General features: G+C 44.3%; 1 protein-coding gene and 1 long non-coding RNA gene across 2 annotated transcripts; both read right to left on the reverse strand.

Moving 5' to 3' along the window:
• Positions 1 to 4,749: 4,749 nt before the first annotated feature.
• Positions 4,750 to 15,996, reverse strand: LOC100382685 (Putative DUF1664 domain family protein). The gene is given in 12 exon segments (NM_001175409.1): positions 4,750 to 5,083; positions 5,175 to 5,266; positions 5,496 to 5,546; positions 7,267 to 7,341; positions 7,758 to 7,790; positions 7,875 to 7,949; positions 8,229 to 8,318; positions 12,281 to 12,382; positions 12,705 to 12,772; positions 13,123 to 13,204; positions 15,589 to 15,672; positions 15,817 to 15,996. Coding segments are annotated over 12 exon segments (897 nt in total). The 5' UTR covers positions 15,937 to 15,996; the 3' UTR covers positions 4,750 to 5,058.
• LOC109941413 (uncharacterized) lies at positions 13,376 to 15,544 on the reverse strand. The gene is made up of 2 exons (XR_002263964.1): positions 14,412 to 15,544; positions 13,376 to 14,332 (listed from the first exon to the last, which is right to left on the reverse strand). It is a non-coding gene; the product is annotated as an uncharacterized lncRNA (long non-coding RNA).
• Positions 15,997 to 17,124: the final 1,128 nt, after the last annotated feature.

A 17,124-nucleotide genomic window follows, 5' to 3' on the forward strand; every position in this document is an offset into this window, starting at 1 on the left:
ACTGAAATTTACAAAATTAATCACAACTACAAGCCGAGTTAGTGTTAGAAATATGATCGAGTCCGCGAGAGAGGGTGGAAAACAAATCGCAAGTAAATAAGAGGTGTGACACACGGATTTGTTTTACCGAGGTTCAGTTCTCGCAAACCTACTCCCCGTTGAGGAGGCCACAAAGGCCGGGTCTTTCTCTCAAACGGTCCCTCGGACCGAGTGAGCTTTCTCTTCTCAATCAAACGGGAACAAACTTCCCCGCAAGGACCACCACACAATTGGTGTCTCTTGCCTCGGTTACAATTGAGTTGATCGCAAGAAAGATTGAAAGAAAGCACGATTATAAAAGCCAAGCGACAAGAGCGACAAATAACACACGGATCACTTTCTCTCTCAAGTCACTAATCACTAATGATCTCTTTTCTCAATTGTGAAACTTGGAGAGATGGAGGCTTTGAATGTGTCTTGGAATGGATTGCTAGCTCTTGCATTGAATGTTGAAGGTTGAAATGCTTGGGTATCTTGAATGGAGGTGGTTGGGGTTGTATTTATAGCCACCAACCACTTCCTAGCCGTTGCTCCATTCTGCCGACCGCGGACGGTCCACCCGCCTGGTCCGGACGGTCCGCGCCTGTAGATCAACGGCTGAAAACGCAACGGTCAGCAGTAACGGCTATATCAACGGCTATATTGCATTTAATGCGTCGTCAGATGTCAGATAAAGCCAGTCGCGGACGGTCCGGTCGTGCACCCCGGACGGTCCGCGCAGACGCTATAATTCATTTTTTCGAACCCGTCACCTTCGGGTTTTCGGTTCCTTACCTACCGGACGGTCCGCGCCTGAGGCCGGACGGTCCGCGTGAGGTCTCAGACGGTCCTTGCTTTTCCTCCGGACGGTCCGTAGTGCAGACTTGGATTTTTGCATTGGTTCTGTCCGAGTGTCATCCTGGTGTTGCGGACGGTCCGCCGCAAGGGCCCGGACGGTCCGCGCTTGGCCTGTTTTTCCAAAAAGCTTCTCCTGTCCGGAATAATCTACGGTATTCCGGACAGTCGATTTAGTATAGTTGTAGATGAACCTTTGGCACCTGTAGAACATATAATCTAGAGCAAACTAGTTAGTCCAATTATTTGTGTTGTGCAATTCAACCACCAAAATCAATTAGGAAATAGGTGTAAGCCTAATTCCCTTTCAGCAAGGAATCTCCATAAGTTGGAGTCTCTCGCCCTTACAACAAAGATCACAATGAAAACACAAGAGTAAGGTTGGGAGCAACACACACAAATCCGCAGCACACACACGCACACAAGCCAAGACTTGAGCTCAAGATGAAGCACAAAGAGTTCACACTAGAACGGAGCTCAAATCACTAACACGATCGATCAAGTGCGCGGAGACGGAGTGTGGGAGTCTTAGAATGCTTAGTGAATGCTTGGGTGACTCCTCCATGCGCCTAGGGGTCCCTTTTATAGCCCCAAGGCAGCTAGGAGCCGTTGGAGGCCAACAAGGAAGGCTATCCTTGCCTTCTGTCGGGTGGCGTACCGGACAGTCCGGTGCACCATCGGACAGCCACTGTTCATGTCCGGTGTGCGATCTCCTTCCTATTCTGGCGCAGATGACCGTTGCAGATTCGTGGCAATTGGCGCACCGGACACTGTCCGGTGCACACCGGATAGTCTGGTGCTCCCTGCCGACCGTTGGCGCAGGCCACGCGTCGCCCGCGGATTGCGCGGCCGACCATTGCGCTGGTGGCCGTTGGCTCACCGGACAGTACGGTGCACCACCGGACAGTCCGGTGAATTATAGCCGTACATCGCCAACCTTTCCCGAGAGTGGCCTGTTCACTGGAGGCTGGCCTGGCGCACCGGACACTGTCCGGTGCACCACCGGACATTCCGGTGTGCCAAGCCGAGCTGGACTTTGGTTGTACCAAGCCAAGTCTTTTGCATTTCTTTTCTTCTCTTCTTTTCTCTGTTTCTTGCACTTAGACAATATATGTTAGTACTCAAAACAATGTACTAAGTCTAGAAACGTACCTTGTTACATAATTTGCATCTTTTGCTTGTTTGGCACATAATATCTCACTCACTATGTGTTGGACACTTAATCACCAAAACATTATAGAAATGGCCCAAGGTCACATTTCCCTTTCAGTATCTCAATTTGTGCATAACTAGTTATATAGGCTTGATTAATCATTCCATCACACTTAGTCCATGTTATATGTATCACTTAGTTTTTTTCTAAATGATAAAGTAAAGTAATTAGTGTTTAAGTTCTTTTTATAACTAAAATGTTGCTTCATATATTAACTTTGAATATAGCTTTCTTAATAATAATATAGGCCATGTGTTTTCTTCAAAAAATAAAGATAATTATTTGTTTAGTTATCTTTCCGCATAAAATGTATCTAGACCGGTATAATAATTTTTCATCAATAAATGTTTTATTATATGTTTAGTAATGCTTCATAAATTAATAATGTGTTTCATAACTCATTAACCTTAGATATATAACATATATCTTTTCTAAAACGTTAAAAAGGTTCAATAATGTTATAATGTGTTTTATCATCTTATAAACCCTTAATATTAGACATACCACATATGGCTCTTATAAAAGATTAAATAGTGAACCTAATATTTGCATATTTTAATTAATATATTTTAAAGCTTATGTCTTGTTTTATAAAGTATAGATCGGACCTTCTCAAAAAGAATACCTTTTATTATACCCTTTGCTAGTGATGTTTTTGAAAACCAAAATATTCTTTTCATTATGTTTTTTAGCTTTGTCTATGGTGAATATTGTATTATTGAGTGGTGTTTGTTTATTCTTGTTTGTTTGTGTGATGTTTAGAGATTGATCCAGTAGTTGAGAATCAAGATCTATTTCGTAAAAGAACCTCAGGTTTTCTATCAGCAAGGCAAGTGGTCTTTTCCCCCAACATACTCTATTTGATCCTAATGAACTCATGATAACTAAGATTTATAATTATGTTGTGCATAATTTTATAGGTTCTCTATTCAGATACACCTAACCTTTCCAACCTTATTCCTTGTTTAACCTGGGATTATGATTTAATCAAGTAGTTATGCTATTGCTATAACTTTAACTTTATGTTGTCACTCTTTAATGATATTAATGTTTCAAGCTATGTTATTGTTGTGATGTTAATATAACAAGACCATATGTATTAGTTGAAACATGGAGTGACTACTTAGAAAAACAGTGCAACCACGAGTGCTATCGTGGCTATGGCTTTGGTAATTAGCTTTATATGCTTAGTGCTTGGCAACCTTTCCTAAAATATGGGCAAGAGGGGGGCGACAGTGGTGGCAACTCACGTTAACAGGGGGTGGCATTCTTGGCTAAGGTACCTCACCCAGAGGACCTCCACACCGGCCTAGAAACCTTAGTAGATTGTTTTGTATTAAGTGTATTCTATGAAAGCCTCATAGTGGATCCCTAGCCATTCACCTTGGAAGGGTTTACGGGTTTGACCAACCCAAGCTAGAGGGGATACATGGCTTGTGAGTAAAATTGTATCACCTCTACAGAGTGTAAAACTGATATATCAGCCATGCTCACGGGTAAGAGTGTCATGGACCCTCACATGATAATTGAACTTGAAGATGAAAACAAATCATAATCGGTTTTTGTTTAAGCGGTATGCTTAAGTGGTTGACTCAAGAGGTTGAGCTTCATGTTGATGGTATTTGCTCAAGTGGTTGAGTTTATGTTGATTATAAATAGGGATGAAAACGGTCGGAAACGGTATTTATTCGGTAATCAGTTTTTTTGTCGTTTTTCTTTGATTGCGAATAAATAGGATATATAATCTACAATACAAATTTGTATTCTTGTTTTTAACATCCAGCTTGTAAAGATTCATAAAAGGTAAACCTCAAATTCATCCTATATTTTCTCAAATAATAGATATAAACTTCGGTATGGATTCAGAAATAAATTCGGTAATTTTTTCAACATTTTGTGTTGTAGGAAGCAAATAATACATAAAATAATTTGTGTAATATTTTATTCATATGTGTACTAATGTGCTTGATAACATAAGAAAAGATCAACATTAAATTTTTATGCATATCTATTTTAAAATATTAAATTTGTTCTAATAGTTCGGATTACCGCTTTCATCCCTAATTATAAATTATGCTTAATTCGGTTTGGTACATACTTCTACCTAGCAATCAGGTGTTGATAATAAAAGGTTGAACAACTAAAATGCTAACCGCATTAAACTTTAGCCTTACCTTGCTAACCTTGCATTTCACCCCACTTGCTGAGCCCCCACCATAAGTGAGATCAACAGTTACTTAATTTTGATCAGAAGTTTACATATGAAGATTATAATGATGAATTTGATGGATGCTAGTCTAATGATTCCTTCGGTCATCTTCCTGTGGAAGAATCATCATGTTCCGTTGTACTTTGATGAATAAAGATTAAGACATTAAGTCTATTCAAAATGTATTATGTTATTATAATCTTTATTTACACTTTCATACATTATTTTTTTATATATTACATTTGTGACGTTAATATATGTTTAAAAATAAATCCTACCACACATATAATATGTATTCAGTTTTGCTTTTAAAATCGGATGTGACACGCATGCTCTATAAGGTCTACGGGCAGCCTCCATGGATTCAAAAAGGTTCGAGTTTGAGGGCTTCGTAGATTCATGGGGAGGTAGCTTTCAAATAGACAACCCAGTTGAAAATCCTAAACGATCTAACGTATAATATAATTTAAGCGACATGGATAGCATATCTGATAAGTTTGGACCAGCCGCTTATTATACCGTTTAATATATATATAGATATCACAAAGAGAAGCCACAAAATTAAAGCATGGCCTAGGTTCTTTGGCAGCAACTACTAACATTTTGCGCAAGTTTACAAATTAAACAGAAAACACTTCCTGCAAGCAAAAGGCTGCAGCTCTTTATATGTTTACTTGTAATGAAAACCCTTTACAATATTCCGATTGAGCAACGAATCTCGATAGATATATATGTTCCACACCTAGTATCGACCAAAGAATGACTAACTGCCTGATTTGGGGGACGTCCTGGAAATGAGCGTACCGGAATAGTTAGTCTGATATATACCCAATCAAGGGTAAAAGAGAGAATGCATGCACAACAAAAGGATCTTCAAACCTGTTTATTTTATCAGAGGAATCAGCATCTTTCAACAGCATATCAATGGTGTCCTTGCCACAATTCCCTGATTCTATTGCCAGTTGCAATCCCTGAAATGTAATTTAGCACCCATTGCAACAACTTGCAAGCTAGTTAAATGACATCTTTGTTGTAAACTTTCATCAGTGCGAGATAACTAAATATAAGATGGAGGTTCCAAAGATATTTGAAGCAAGCATTTTCAACACCACCAATATATGATAGTAGATTTACTACTTTATAGGAAGGAGTGCAAATCAATCTAAAAGGCTTCTGCTTCATAAATAGGTTTTAACTTACCTGCAAGAACTTTTGACCTCCAAAACGCTTTGTAGTCACTTTGGAGCCTTCCTGTGCAGTTTAAAAAAATAAAGTTAAATCAACTGTCAACATACAAATTTGCAGTGCCATAGATCATGGTTATTAAAGAAGGTGGACGTGATAATTGACTACCGCCCTATGCTTGAGCGACCAAGGGGTGTGGCGAGTCAATGGCTTACCAAGTTTATGAGACCACAAAAGAGAAGCTTAGAGCAATAGATGACAAAGAAAAAAGAAACAGAAAGGCTAGGCGTGAGGAAAAAACCTGAGTTTTTTTGGAAAAGAAAGCTTTTACTGACCTTAGTGAATTACATCAGGGCGATACAAGACACTGAGATAACTTCCGGACTCTACACAACTAGGGTGTACACAGTGACGGAGGACACAAAAAAAGTTAGGTATGGCTGAATATAGGTAGAAAAAAGGAGGCAATGCTGAAGGCTCCACGAGTCGAACACAAGACCCGCACATTCGAGGCCAAAATCCTTAACACCACACCACAATCCCTCAGTTGTTATAAGCATAACGATTTTAAAAGTTTAGGTATGGCGCACGCCACGCTACGCCATAACGAGTACTCCACCACTGGGTGTACACAGCCAAGAGAAAAAGGAAAAAACATGACAAAAGCTATCATGTCACAGTGAACTACACCACACAACTTAATTTTTAAGTCCATCCACTATCCAAGGCTCCAAGCAACACTTGGGTCCCAATAAGGCTCTCCAACAACAATGCCTCCAAGGAGAAACACGATACGCGCAGTCGTTGCGATGATCCAACAAGGCCAGACCAAAGGCGTGAGGAAAATATCCTCAGTACTCATCTAAGTTCTTCTGGCCCAATCTAATTTGGCCATAGTCCTCTCTAGCTCTCTGTCCATTCATCTTTGCTTGTAGGCCGAGGAGCTGGCCCAGGAATATCACCAAACAGACACTCCTGTGAGAGAGTTGGAAGCGTGTGTTTTTATATTGATGAAGATAGACAGCACATGTACAGGTATATATAGGGGAGGAAGGTGAGAGGTAAAAGGAAGCCTTCTACACCTAAGGAAAGATCTAGAGTACAATCAGATCCTCAATCATAGTGATTGAGATCCTCAATCATAGTGATTGAGATCCTCCCCTAATCCTCTCTATCTATATCAGACAATACTTCCATATAGGGCGGCCGGCATATCTGCCAGGCGACAGCCAGGATACAGTTTCTAACAACTCCCATCTCGCACGTGGCATGCTGATTGCATGGTAAAACTCTAGCTGGCATCTGCGGCGGCGCAGCCAAGTCACAGTTTAGACTGATGAAAGTGGTGGCAGCGCAGAAACATCAAGAGATGGAGGCATCCCAACCAGCATCTCCCCCACGTGTCCGCAGCCAATTCGAGAAGCCGCAGCCAATTCGAGAAGCCGGGAGCGGTGCCAGGAGACCAACAGCACATCCGTGGGGCAGATGGAAGGGCCGAAGGAGGCAAGGAAGTGGTCGTCAGGGTGACAGCACAGCCAGCATCTCCTATGCCGACTGCGCTCGTGGAGTGAGACACGTGACAGTGTGGGACATGACCAACTCGGCATGTAGCAACCTTGTATCTCTCTGATGCTGAAGCAACACCTTAATAATCGTGCCATAGACATAGAAAGGAAATACTACCTAGCTACATGACTACTGCCCAGAAAACATCTCAAAATATTAACTGAGTGCAAATGTGCAAAAAGTATAGGACTACACAGGCCATAAGTGGAAATGCTCAAACCAGGCGATCCGGAAGCTTTCCACCATTTTGCTCTATGAATTGGCAGAGGTACATCACACCAGCACATGAGAAGTCCTGTTAATAACAAGTACTTCAGCCAAAATAAGAAAGATCCCTAAGGAACCATATATTAACTGGATGAGGATGCAGCTGGTGTGCTATGTACACCAGACCCAGTGTTATGACTTACGAAAAGCATGCATGATGGACCTTTTGGAAAGTTCCCAATAGAAAAGCAAGAACCATGTGCATGTAATATACTTATAGTAATATATTTAGACAAGCTAAACATTAGCATCAATCTGCCTACTCTCAAACACATGTTTTCATGTAATACACATAAAGTAATATTAATACACATGCTAAACTGCAGTATCAATCTGCCTACCCTCACATTAAGTTTTTTTTAGAATGGCATTATGTTAACTCGACTTCATTTAAGAAAACCAAAATGAACATCTAAAATAACATAGGATACAAGTGAATGCTACCTGTTTAGCTTCCATTGAATCAATTTTCCCATCCTGCAGGAGTATTTAAGAGAATTGTGTAAATAACTTAGCGACAACAATTATATACAGTGAGCTGCAAATTAAGTATACACTTACCAGACCCCAAACTAATTCTTTGATGTTCTTAATTTCTGAACCAATATTCTCAAGCTTCAGACGTGCATCAGTAACCTGAATAGGTAAGTGGATATTTCAAAACCATAGGAACAATGCACTCTCCATGCACTTTTTAAATGATGCCAATAGGTCGGTTCAGTGTTATACAACTAGAGTCTAGAGGTAAACAGAACTGTCTCAAATGGACTATATATATGTATACTGATTATTGCATTCATGTACATGCTATGCTAGTACAGATTAAAACTATTGAACTCATGAACTTTCAAGATGTAAAAGCATGCTGATGCTATATGCAGACCCATATGACTGTCATATTAAGAAAAAAGGTACATCATTTCTTATTTGTCCAGATAGAGCCTTTTGCTGATCCAATTTATCGTCCAACTTTTCAATGCGCTGTGTCAAATGCCTTTTAGCAGCCTGTATAAACAAGAGCAAGGTTTAAATATTTTAAGAGCACATAGGTTGTTAACAAACTACTAAAAGATAACAGAAATCATTAACAGATTTCTGGTGCAAATGGCCAAAGAAGAAAAAAAGACTAGCCAAGGCAAACTTTACACAATTCTTACTCTGGTTTCCAAAAAAACGGGGTCGCACTTCCAACAAATACTTAAGGGTCCGTTCGGTTATTCAGGATTCTGCTCCAGGAAAAAATCCAGCTGCAATAACTGTATAATTTATAGAACAATTGGTAACCTGGAATAGTTCCTACTCTTGTTCCTGTATAACCGAACGGGGCCTAAATAAAATACTTTCACCTGTTTTCTTCAACAGCTTATCTTTTGTTATTAATAATAACCTAATCAGTTAGATCAACTAAGCATAAGAGTGCAAGAGATATAAATACTGGCCAATTAAGTTCATAAAGAACATAAGTTGCTAAACTTAAAATTCTACCATAGTAGTATTATGGTTTTAAAGGCGGTAAGGCGGAACTAGGCGCTCAGCCACCGCTTGGACGCCTAGGCGAATTAGGTGATCGCCTAGGCGACGCCATATAAGCAGGGGAGACTCAAGCAAGGGAGTATCAGCATCCAGTACAGGAAGCAGGGAGAGAAGAGGAAGGACGGGAGATTGTGGGGAGAGGAAGCATGGGAGGAGAGGGGAGTAAAAGAGGAGAACCTCAAAGGCTCGGGGCTGCGCCCACGATGGCCACCTGGTGACATGCCCACACCGACCACCTGGTGTTGCGCCCACGCCGGTCGCCTGGTATCGCGCCCGCGCTAGCCGCCCAATGCCATGCCAACGCTGGGCCATCCGATATTGTGTCAGCACCAACATCAATGTCGCGCCCGTGCCGTCCATCGGTCCTCAATGTCGTGTCGCCAGGGAATTGCATGAAGAGGAAGGAAGGTGCCTCTGTCTCTTCTCTTCCCTAATCTCTCCCTTTTCTCTTCCTCCCTTCCTTACCCTTCCCGCACATCAAAGGCAATACACGCCAAAGAGGAGCCACCCCGCGCCCAGATTTTTAGGGCATAAGGCATCCGCCAGGAAGGCGACGCCTAGTGCGCCAAGGCGGACGCCCTAAGCTTCTGGGTCAAGGCCACGCCGACGTCCATAATATTTTGGCATCTGAACGCCTAGGCGACGCCTTTTTGTTAGACAACCTATTTCCATCCATGTTTAGGAGGTTTCCTTCCCTATTAGGTGTTGACTGATTGCCCCTAATTAGGTGATACCCTTCCCTATCAGGCGTTGGTTGATTGCCCCTGATTAGGTGCTAATGGGTAATTCTTTCCTATATGGTTGTTTCCTATTTAGTGTGAGATCTCCCTGATTAGGTGCTCTTCAAAAGGCATTCTCCATGAAGGATCTTGGTATCCTCCATCATTTCTTAGGTGTGGCTCTTCAGCAACATTCAGAGGGCCTCTTCGTTTCACAGCAGCAGTATGCTCACGATATTCTTGAGCGTGCTGGTATGTCCGATTGCAAGCCGTGCAGTATTGTCGACACTCATGCTAAGGTCTCTGCCATGACCGGTACCACTATCAGCGACCCCACTCAGTATCACAGCCTGGTTGGTGCTCTGCAATACTTGACTTTCACCCAGCCTGACATCTCCTATGTTGTTCAGCAAGTGTGTCTTCATATGCATGATCCTCGGGATATTCACCTCTCGGCAGTCAAGCATATCCTGCGCTACCTTCGTGGGACACTTAGTCATGGTCTCCTCCTTCGCCCATCCATGACCTCTGCTCTACTCGTCTACACAGATGCTGATTGAGCCGGATGCCCGAATACTCGCAGGTCTACTTCAGGGTACGCTGTTTTCCTTGGAGATAACCTCGTCTCCTGGTCCTCCAAGCAGCAGCCTACGATGTCTAGCTCCAGTGCAGAGGCTAAATACAGGGTGGTTGCTAACGGTGTCGCTGAAGCTTCCTGGCTGCGTCAGTTACTATAGGAGCTTCACAGTCCCTTGACCAAGAGCTCCTTAGTTTATTCTGACAATGACAGTGTTGTCTACTTGACCAAGAGCTCCTTAGTCTATTGTGTCAATCAGCGCACGAAGCATATCGAGATTGATCTCCACTTCGTCCGCGAGTGCGCTGCCATTGGTGATGTTCGTGTTCTTCATGTCCCAACGACGTCTCAGTGTGCGAATATCTTCACCAAGGGGCTGCCCACTTGTCTTCTCCGAGTTCCGCTCCTGTCTTAACGTTTGCGCCATCGACGTTTCGACTGCCGGGGGGGTTAGACAGCTTATTTCCTTCCATGTTTAGGAGGTTTCCTTCCCTATTAGGTGTTGATTGATTGCCCCTAATTAGGTGATACCCTTCCCTATCAGGCGTTGGCTGATTGCCCCTGATTAGGCGCTAATGGGTGATTCTTTCCTATATGGTTGTTTCCTATTTAGTGTGAGATCTCCCTGATCATTGTTTCTATAAATCAGGTGGAGCACAATCTGGTAGAGGTATATATATTGTAATCATGCTACTCAGTACAATACAACACACAATATTCCACGCTATCACTTTTAAACCTTGAGAAGTATCGTTTTAGAGAATGTCAAACTAGGTTAGTGTTTGGTTCTGAGGACGAGACCAACCCAAGTGGGATATCCCACCTTCGCACAGTATTTGGTTCAGAGACAATGAGATGGAATGATGTTGGGGCAGAGGTCGAACCAGACCTCAATCAGCACCGCGCAAGTTTGCCCCTCGTCTTGACTAACCATACTTGAGCGCAGGGACAGGGACAATCAGAGCCTTCGTCAGGCGCAACTTCGATGGAGCCTTCGGTCAAGCAACTAATACCGACCGTGGCGAAGACTGGTGCCCAGGCGAGAGCCTAGGCTCGGGCCAAACATTGAGGTCAAGGACTTCGCCAGACACGAATCTCCAAGGGGCCCTCTGCAAAAGCTATGCCCCCCTAGAGCGAGGGGTACCAAGACGCGAAGGCTATGAGACAACGAAGGCTCTAGGGAAGAAGACCCATCCGGGTCACCGGCCCACTGTGGGGCTCCCAGAGGGCCCATTTGTCAGTGTAACTAGAGGGTAGGATTGTGTGTGCATGTGTCCAAAAGGTGTCGCAGTGTTGTAATTATCCCGTTGCACGAAATATTCTAGGAATGTAGTTGGTAACCGGGGGTACGAATGTACTTTGGACCACCTACCCCCAGGTTGCCCTATAAATACCCCCGTCCTGTAGCAGACAGGACACACATAGACGCTACAACTCCCTACCTAACATTTTGTTGTGCATTGTTCTCCACACATGTCACTGAGCGTCTGGGTCCGCCTGTCAGGACCCAACAGATGATCCACTAGGGAATATTCTTTCCAGATGCGGGTTCACCCCGCCCTCAGAAAATTCTTAGACAAGGTCGTCCGAGGTGGAACGAGCTCGCTCGCGGGGAAGATAAGGTGCATGCAGGAGAGGAAGAGGAGGGGTGAGGTCCAAGCATGGCCAAGCTCCGACGGTGGCGCCAAAGCCACGTGGTCCAGCTCTGCCAGAGCATGGGCTAGCTCCGTCAGCGTGTGGGCGAGCTCTGCCCTAGCTTTGCCGCTGAATGGGACAGCTCCACACCCTGTTTTGAATGTCGACCCTCGACCGTGAGCTCAGTGTGGGATAGTGGTGCTTCTCGTAGATGCATGCATAGGAAAGAAAGCAGAGGAAGGAGGGAAAATAAGAGACTAGCATGTGGAGCCCATATGTCATTTAGCTGATTCCATTTTTATGTCCTCAAACAAAACAAAAAACGGGGTCATCTTGCTCTCTCCCAACCAAACAGACAGGATCGTCCCGTCTCTAAAAAATGAGACAAGACCGTCCCATCCTACCATGTCTCCCAACCAAACACTACCTAGAAGTCATAGTAGACACATTATGCAGTTGAAGGTGTAGTTCCTGTGATAAATTAGGAAAGAATAAGTACTTACAGCAAGAGAACTTTGCACTTGCTCCAAATGTTTAGTCATGCTTGAAACAGCATTTGCCATGTTGCGCTTGGTGACATACATTAGATCTGAGAACGAGATCCCCTGGCCATGAACAGTAAAAATGAATTGTTATTCAGAAATTTTATGCACTTCTGGATATTGGGCAACAGAAGACCAACTCAAGAATAACAAGTACAACCTAATACCTTATATATAAAACATGGAAATTCAGTAAATCATATATGTCTTTTCAGAATAGTAAGAACCACGTTCTTTGTAAGATGAATAGATTAAATTTATCACGACAAAATGATTAGAATGTAGGAGAAAGCAGACAGATCCTACAATGTCAGCAGTTAAAATGTCAAAGAAATTACGAACAACCAAGAATACATAGAAGCAGCGATAAAAGGGAGAAACATACCTTCCACCACATATAACCGTAACCCAGTGCTCCTACAGTTGCTGCAGGTACTATCAGGCCTGATACTCCTGAAATGAGATTAAATCAATGTTATTGAGCACATGGTGCATCACTAAGCATATAGGCTAAAAGGACAGACCCAATGTCGGAGGCTCCCACATGAGTGAGGTCTGGGGAAAGGATAAAACGAGGCAAACCTTGCCCCCGTAAATGCGGAGAGGTTGCTTCTAACCCGTGACCTAGTGACTCAGTGAGACGGCATCAGGCCTATCCTTCGCCAAGCATATAGGCTAATACGCTAATATGCTGAAACCAAAATAACAATCGGCTAATAGTATCGATCTATTCTCAGTCAAAATATTAATACTCTGGCATTGTCAGTATCACCACCATATTTCCAATTTCAAGCAAGACAAACCTGATTGTGCAGAACCTCCATTGAGAACAGTTATTGAACGTGAATTACCAAGTTGCCGGACCTCCATGGCAAGGCGACGCACCTATAAGGATTGCAGTTTTCATTTGACATGAGAAAACTGAATGGAGATGATGATTAAAGATAAAGTGACAAAATAAATAAATAAATAAATAATGTAATTGGAGTATATGACAATTGTAGTTGTTCAAGGAGTATATTTACAGTTAGATATATAATATCAACTGAATAGCACATGTAGAATACTGAAACCTCATATAATTATAAGGAGTTGTTCAACCTCATTAATCAGTATCATACACATCTTTATCTAGTGGATGATAGCCACATCATGTCAAGGCCTGTCATGCACTATGCTCTACGCTGAGGCTTGTGAACAGTACCGCATGGCTATATGATTGTGTCAACACCAAGGCTTGAAAACGCTTCACCAATATCAAGCAAATAATCCATTTCTCTCAAGTCCTCAACAGTTGTTTCTTTTCCCCATGGGGCAGGGCAATGCTTAGATATTTGAGATCATATAAATCAAACAGTTTAGTTACTTAAGACTGATCTTATATATACTAGGACTTTAGACCCCAGACTTTATTGTGTCCATGGCTGAACTTATCGTTGCAGTTGTAGCAAAGGCCGAGCCGACGGCGTTCCTCCATCTCCGCATGAGAGAGCTTCTTGACCGGCCGACCTTCAATGGTGATGGTGGTGTTCGGGGGAACCGTCGTCGCCGTCGGTGGCGCCTAGGTGGCCCGCGACGTCGGCAGGATACCACGGCCCGTGGCCCATTGCGGCGTGGTTTGCGCTGTGATTTGTTCCCGGAGTTCCATCTTCCTGGCGAGGCTCATGGCGACGAACAAGGATTGGGGATTGTGGATCTCGACATCGAGGCTGAGCGGCGGTTGGAGGCCTGCAGTGGAGAGTTGGACATGTTGCGTCTTCGTGAGATGGCTCGCGCGTGGCAAGAGGGCTTAAAAGCGGTCCTGGTAGTCCACCACCGAGCCCGTTTGGCGGCATGCAGTAAGCTCGCGGAGCGGGTTTGTACGCAGAGGGGTCCAAAGTGCAGGTACAGGTGTTCGGAGAAGCGGCGCCATGATGGAGCGCCCTCATCTTGCTGTATTTGGATAAATTACAGTTGGGCGATGTCGTCGAGATTGTAGGAGGCCATCCACACGCATTCCTCGTCGATGATGCGCTATTGATGGAAGTAGGACTCACGTCAATTAAGGAACACCAATGGATCAGTTTTGCCATAATATTTTAGGAAGTCCAACTTCTGGAACCGCGGGGGGTCGATCCTGGTGATGATCGTCGGTGTGTTGTCCCTTCCCGTCCAGGGCAGAGGACTCGGTTCGGCGGTCCTGCTGGAGTTCGGCGACCGAAAGCTTGAGGGATTCCACCGTTGCTGCAAGGGATTGGATGATGGTGACTAGGTCGGATGTGTTGGGTTCCGCCATAGCAGAGATTGATGAGGCTACATCGGATGGTGGTGAAGAGATGGATTTGGGTGGCAGAACTGGTGGGATGGCCTGGAATCTGAAAAATAGAAATAGTGTGGCTATTTAGCGCTAAAGCTATGACATTTAGAAGAGCTAAATCGGGCTATAACGGTTGTAGCTATAATAGCATCTAAAAGTGAAATATCGTAGCTTTAGGTCCTCCAAAAGGCTATAGGCCGCTATTTTAAACCTTGTTCTACATTCAAAAGAAGTGCAAAAGAGATAATTCACTTAATGAAGAAAATGTGGAGGCAACAATCCAAAGATTATTGTAGCACTGTACACTTTCGGGACCATCGACAAGTACAGATATAAGAATTTGTTTCTATGGTCATGATATTTGGTTGAGACAAGCATGTAATTGAAAAGAACAGTATTAGAAGAGAAGTGCATAAGTGCAGTGATAGATTGACATAGAACTGTGAGGCCCCTATTGATATTGCACAATAAATTAATGAGCCCAAAAAACTTGGGAAACATTATATACATGATCAAAAGCCTCAACTTGCCAATTTGCAATGGACACTGCACCAAAGGAGGAGCGACCACTAGAATAACAGAAAACAATCTCAGCATATCGAGGTGTGTAACCAGTTTTTTTATCTCGCATAGTTGTTCTCCCCTGATATTTTTGCACATTTTTTAAAAAAGAAAAAGAAAAGAGACTTCTAAGGATAGAATTGCCAATTTGCCATTGGACCATTGCAACACAGTATCAACAGCAAAACAATCAGCATGGGCATAGAATTAAATCACATACACCAATCCGCATGCATGATGTATTCTACTTTTAAAACTGAGTGTTGATAGAATCCAGTGTAACAAATGGAAATACGGGGACATTACACAATGTCCATCCTGAACCTGAACTGAATTATTCTTAGGCAGTAGTAAGTAGTATTCACACAGCAAACTACTCACGTGGAGAGCAGTGCAAGGACATCACACGCACCTGCGAGGTAAGAGCCTCGTTGAGATCGGTTTCCCCGTCTCCCCCTCCTCCATCCTTCACCTTCTTCCCCTTGTCGAGTATCTCCTGCAAAGAGACGTCATGAATCATCAGAAACAAAGCATCTGGAATTCTGAATCTCCACGGTCCCTCACTGGATAAGGACCCTTGGGATCACATACCGCCGTTAAGGCGCAAGAGCGCAGTCCGCGGTCAGGATACGCGACGCACCTGGAGCTCGCCGAGGATCTCGGCGAGGCGGCCGTTGCGGAGGACGACGGAGCCGGCAACGCCGGCGCCGACGAGGATAACGACCCGGGTAAGGCCCATGCCCGCCTGCACCAGCGCCATGGCTGCACGCCCGCCTCGTAGGGAGGTAGCGGCGAAGAAAACCCTAGCTCAAGGCCCGTGGAGTTGAGCGCGTGGCTGGTCTGACGAGGGCGCGCGAGGAGGTAGAGAGAGAAAGAGAAAGGTTAGGCCGTGAGGGTGGGGCCTATTGTCAGAGCCGGTTCCCCTGCTCTGACGAAGACGACCGCCTCAGACTGACTGCAACGCATCACCCTTCCCCTCCCCTACGCTATTACTGTTCATCGGATAGGGGCTGCAGTCTCCCCCTTTCTCCCGCAGCGGCGAGCGCTACCCTCTCCCCTCCCTCGCGACACTCTTCTCTCACGCCAGATGCAGGGGACTACTGTAGCCGCCCCCTCGCCTCCTTCGCGCGGACGCTGTCGGCCGCGCCAGACTACGGAAACTTCGCGTTCCACCTCGCTTCGCCTCGACCCCTCCGCGGACGGACGATTTTGCGCGGCGACGCGACAGCGGATCTACCATCGCCCGGTGGAGTCGGCCCCGGCCCCCCTCGGTTGCGCAGAAGAGGAGGTCGAGTTGGTCACCACGCACAGCCGTTCGCGACCGAAGAGGACTCCAATCCGCTTCCAGCGACGAACGTCGCGACCGATTGGTTTGCTTCAATCTCCGACAATCGACGGCGCCATCAGATCCACACGGACACGCTACGATTCGGCGTGCTGGGCACTACATCTCCCCTTCTTAAGGTATTTCCTTTCATCAACCACGCGAAATCATTAGTTATTTGACGATTGATTTACAACACCACTCGTATTTTGCTTGGATTCGCCGTCTTGCGGCCGAGATCCAACCCTACTAGAGGTATACCATCTTGTACCCCGTCAAATGAAAACTTCATTCAGGATATATGTACATTCGCACTGGTTTTGTTCAAAATTCGTAGTTTTTGTTGCCAAGCCCATAGGAGTTTAGCAGATCCACACTTGTCGTTCGAGGTATGAACTTGTTACGTTGTTCATCCTCCGATTTAGGCGCCTGGTGTACCAAACTTTGTCTGTTCCACGTGATGGAAATACACGAACAACAGTAAGCCTAACATTAGCCATGGCAGCAATTCTATTTCCCCAGTGTTGTTCATTGGACTGTTCTTGATGTTTTTAAACTGAAGACAATGTATTTCTGGCATTTATGTGGAATGTTACCCTTTCGTACTATATGAGTATGCACCAA

The sequence above is a fragment of the Zea mays genome, chromosome 8, assembly GCF_902167145.1.
Source record: "Zea mays cultivar B73 chromosome 8, Zm-B73-REFERENCE-NAM-5.0, whole genome shotgun sequence".
Lineage (NCBI taxonomy): Eukaryota > Viridiplantae > Streptophyta > Magnoliopsida > Poales > Poaceae > Zea > Zea mays.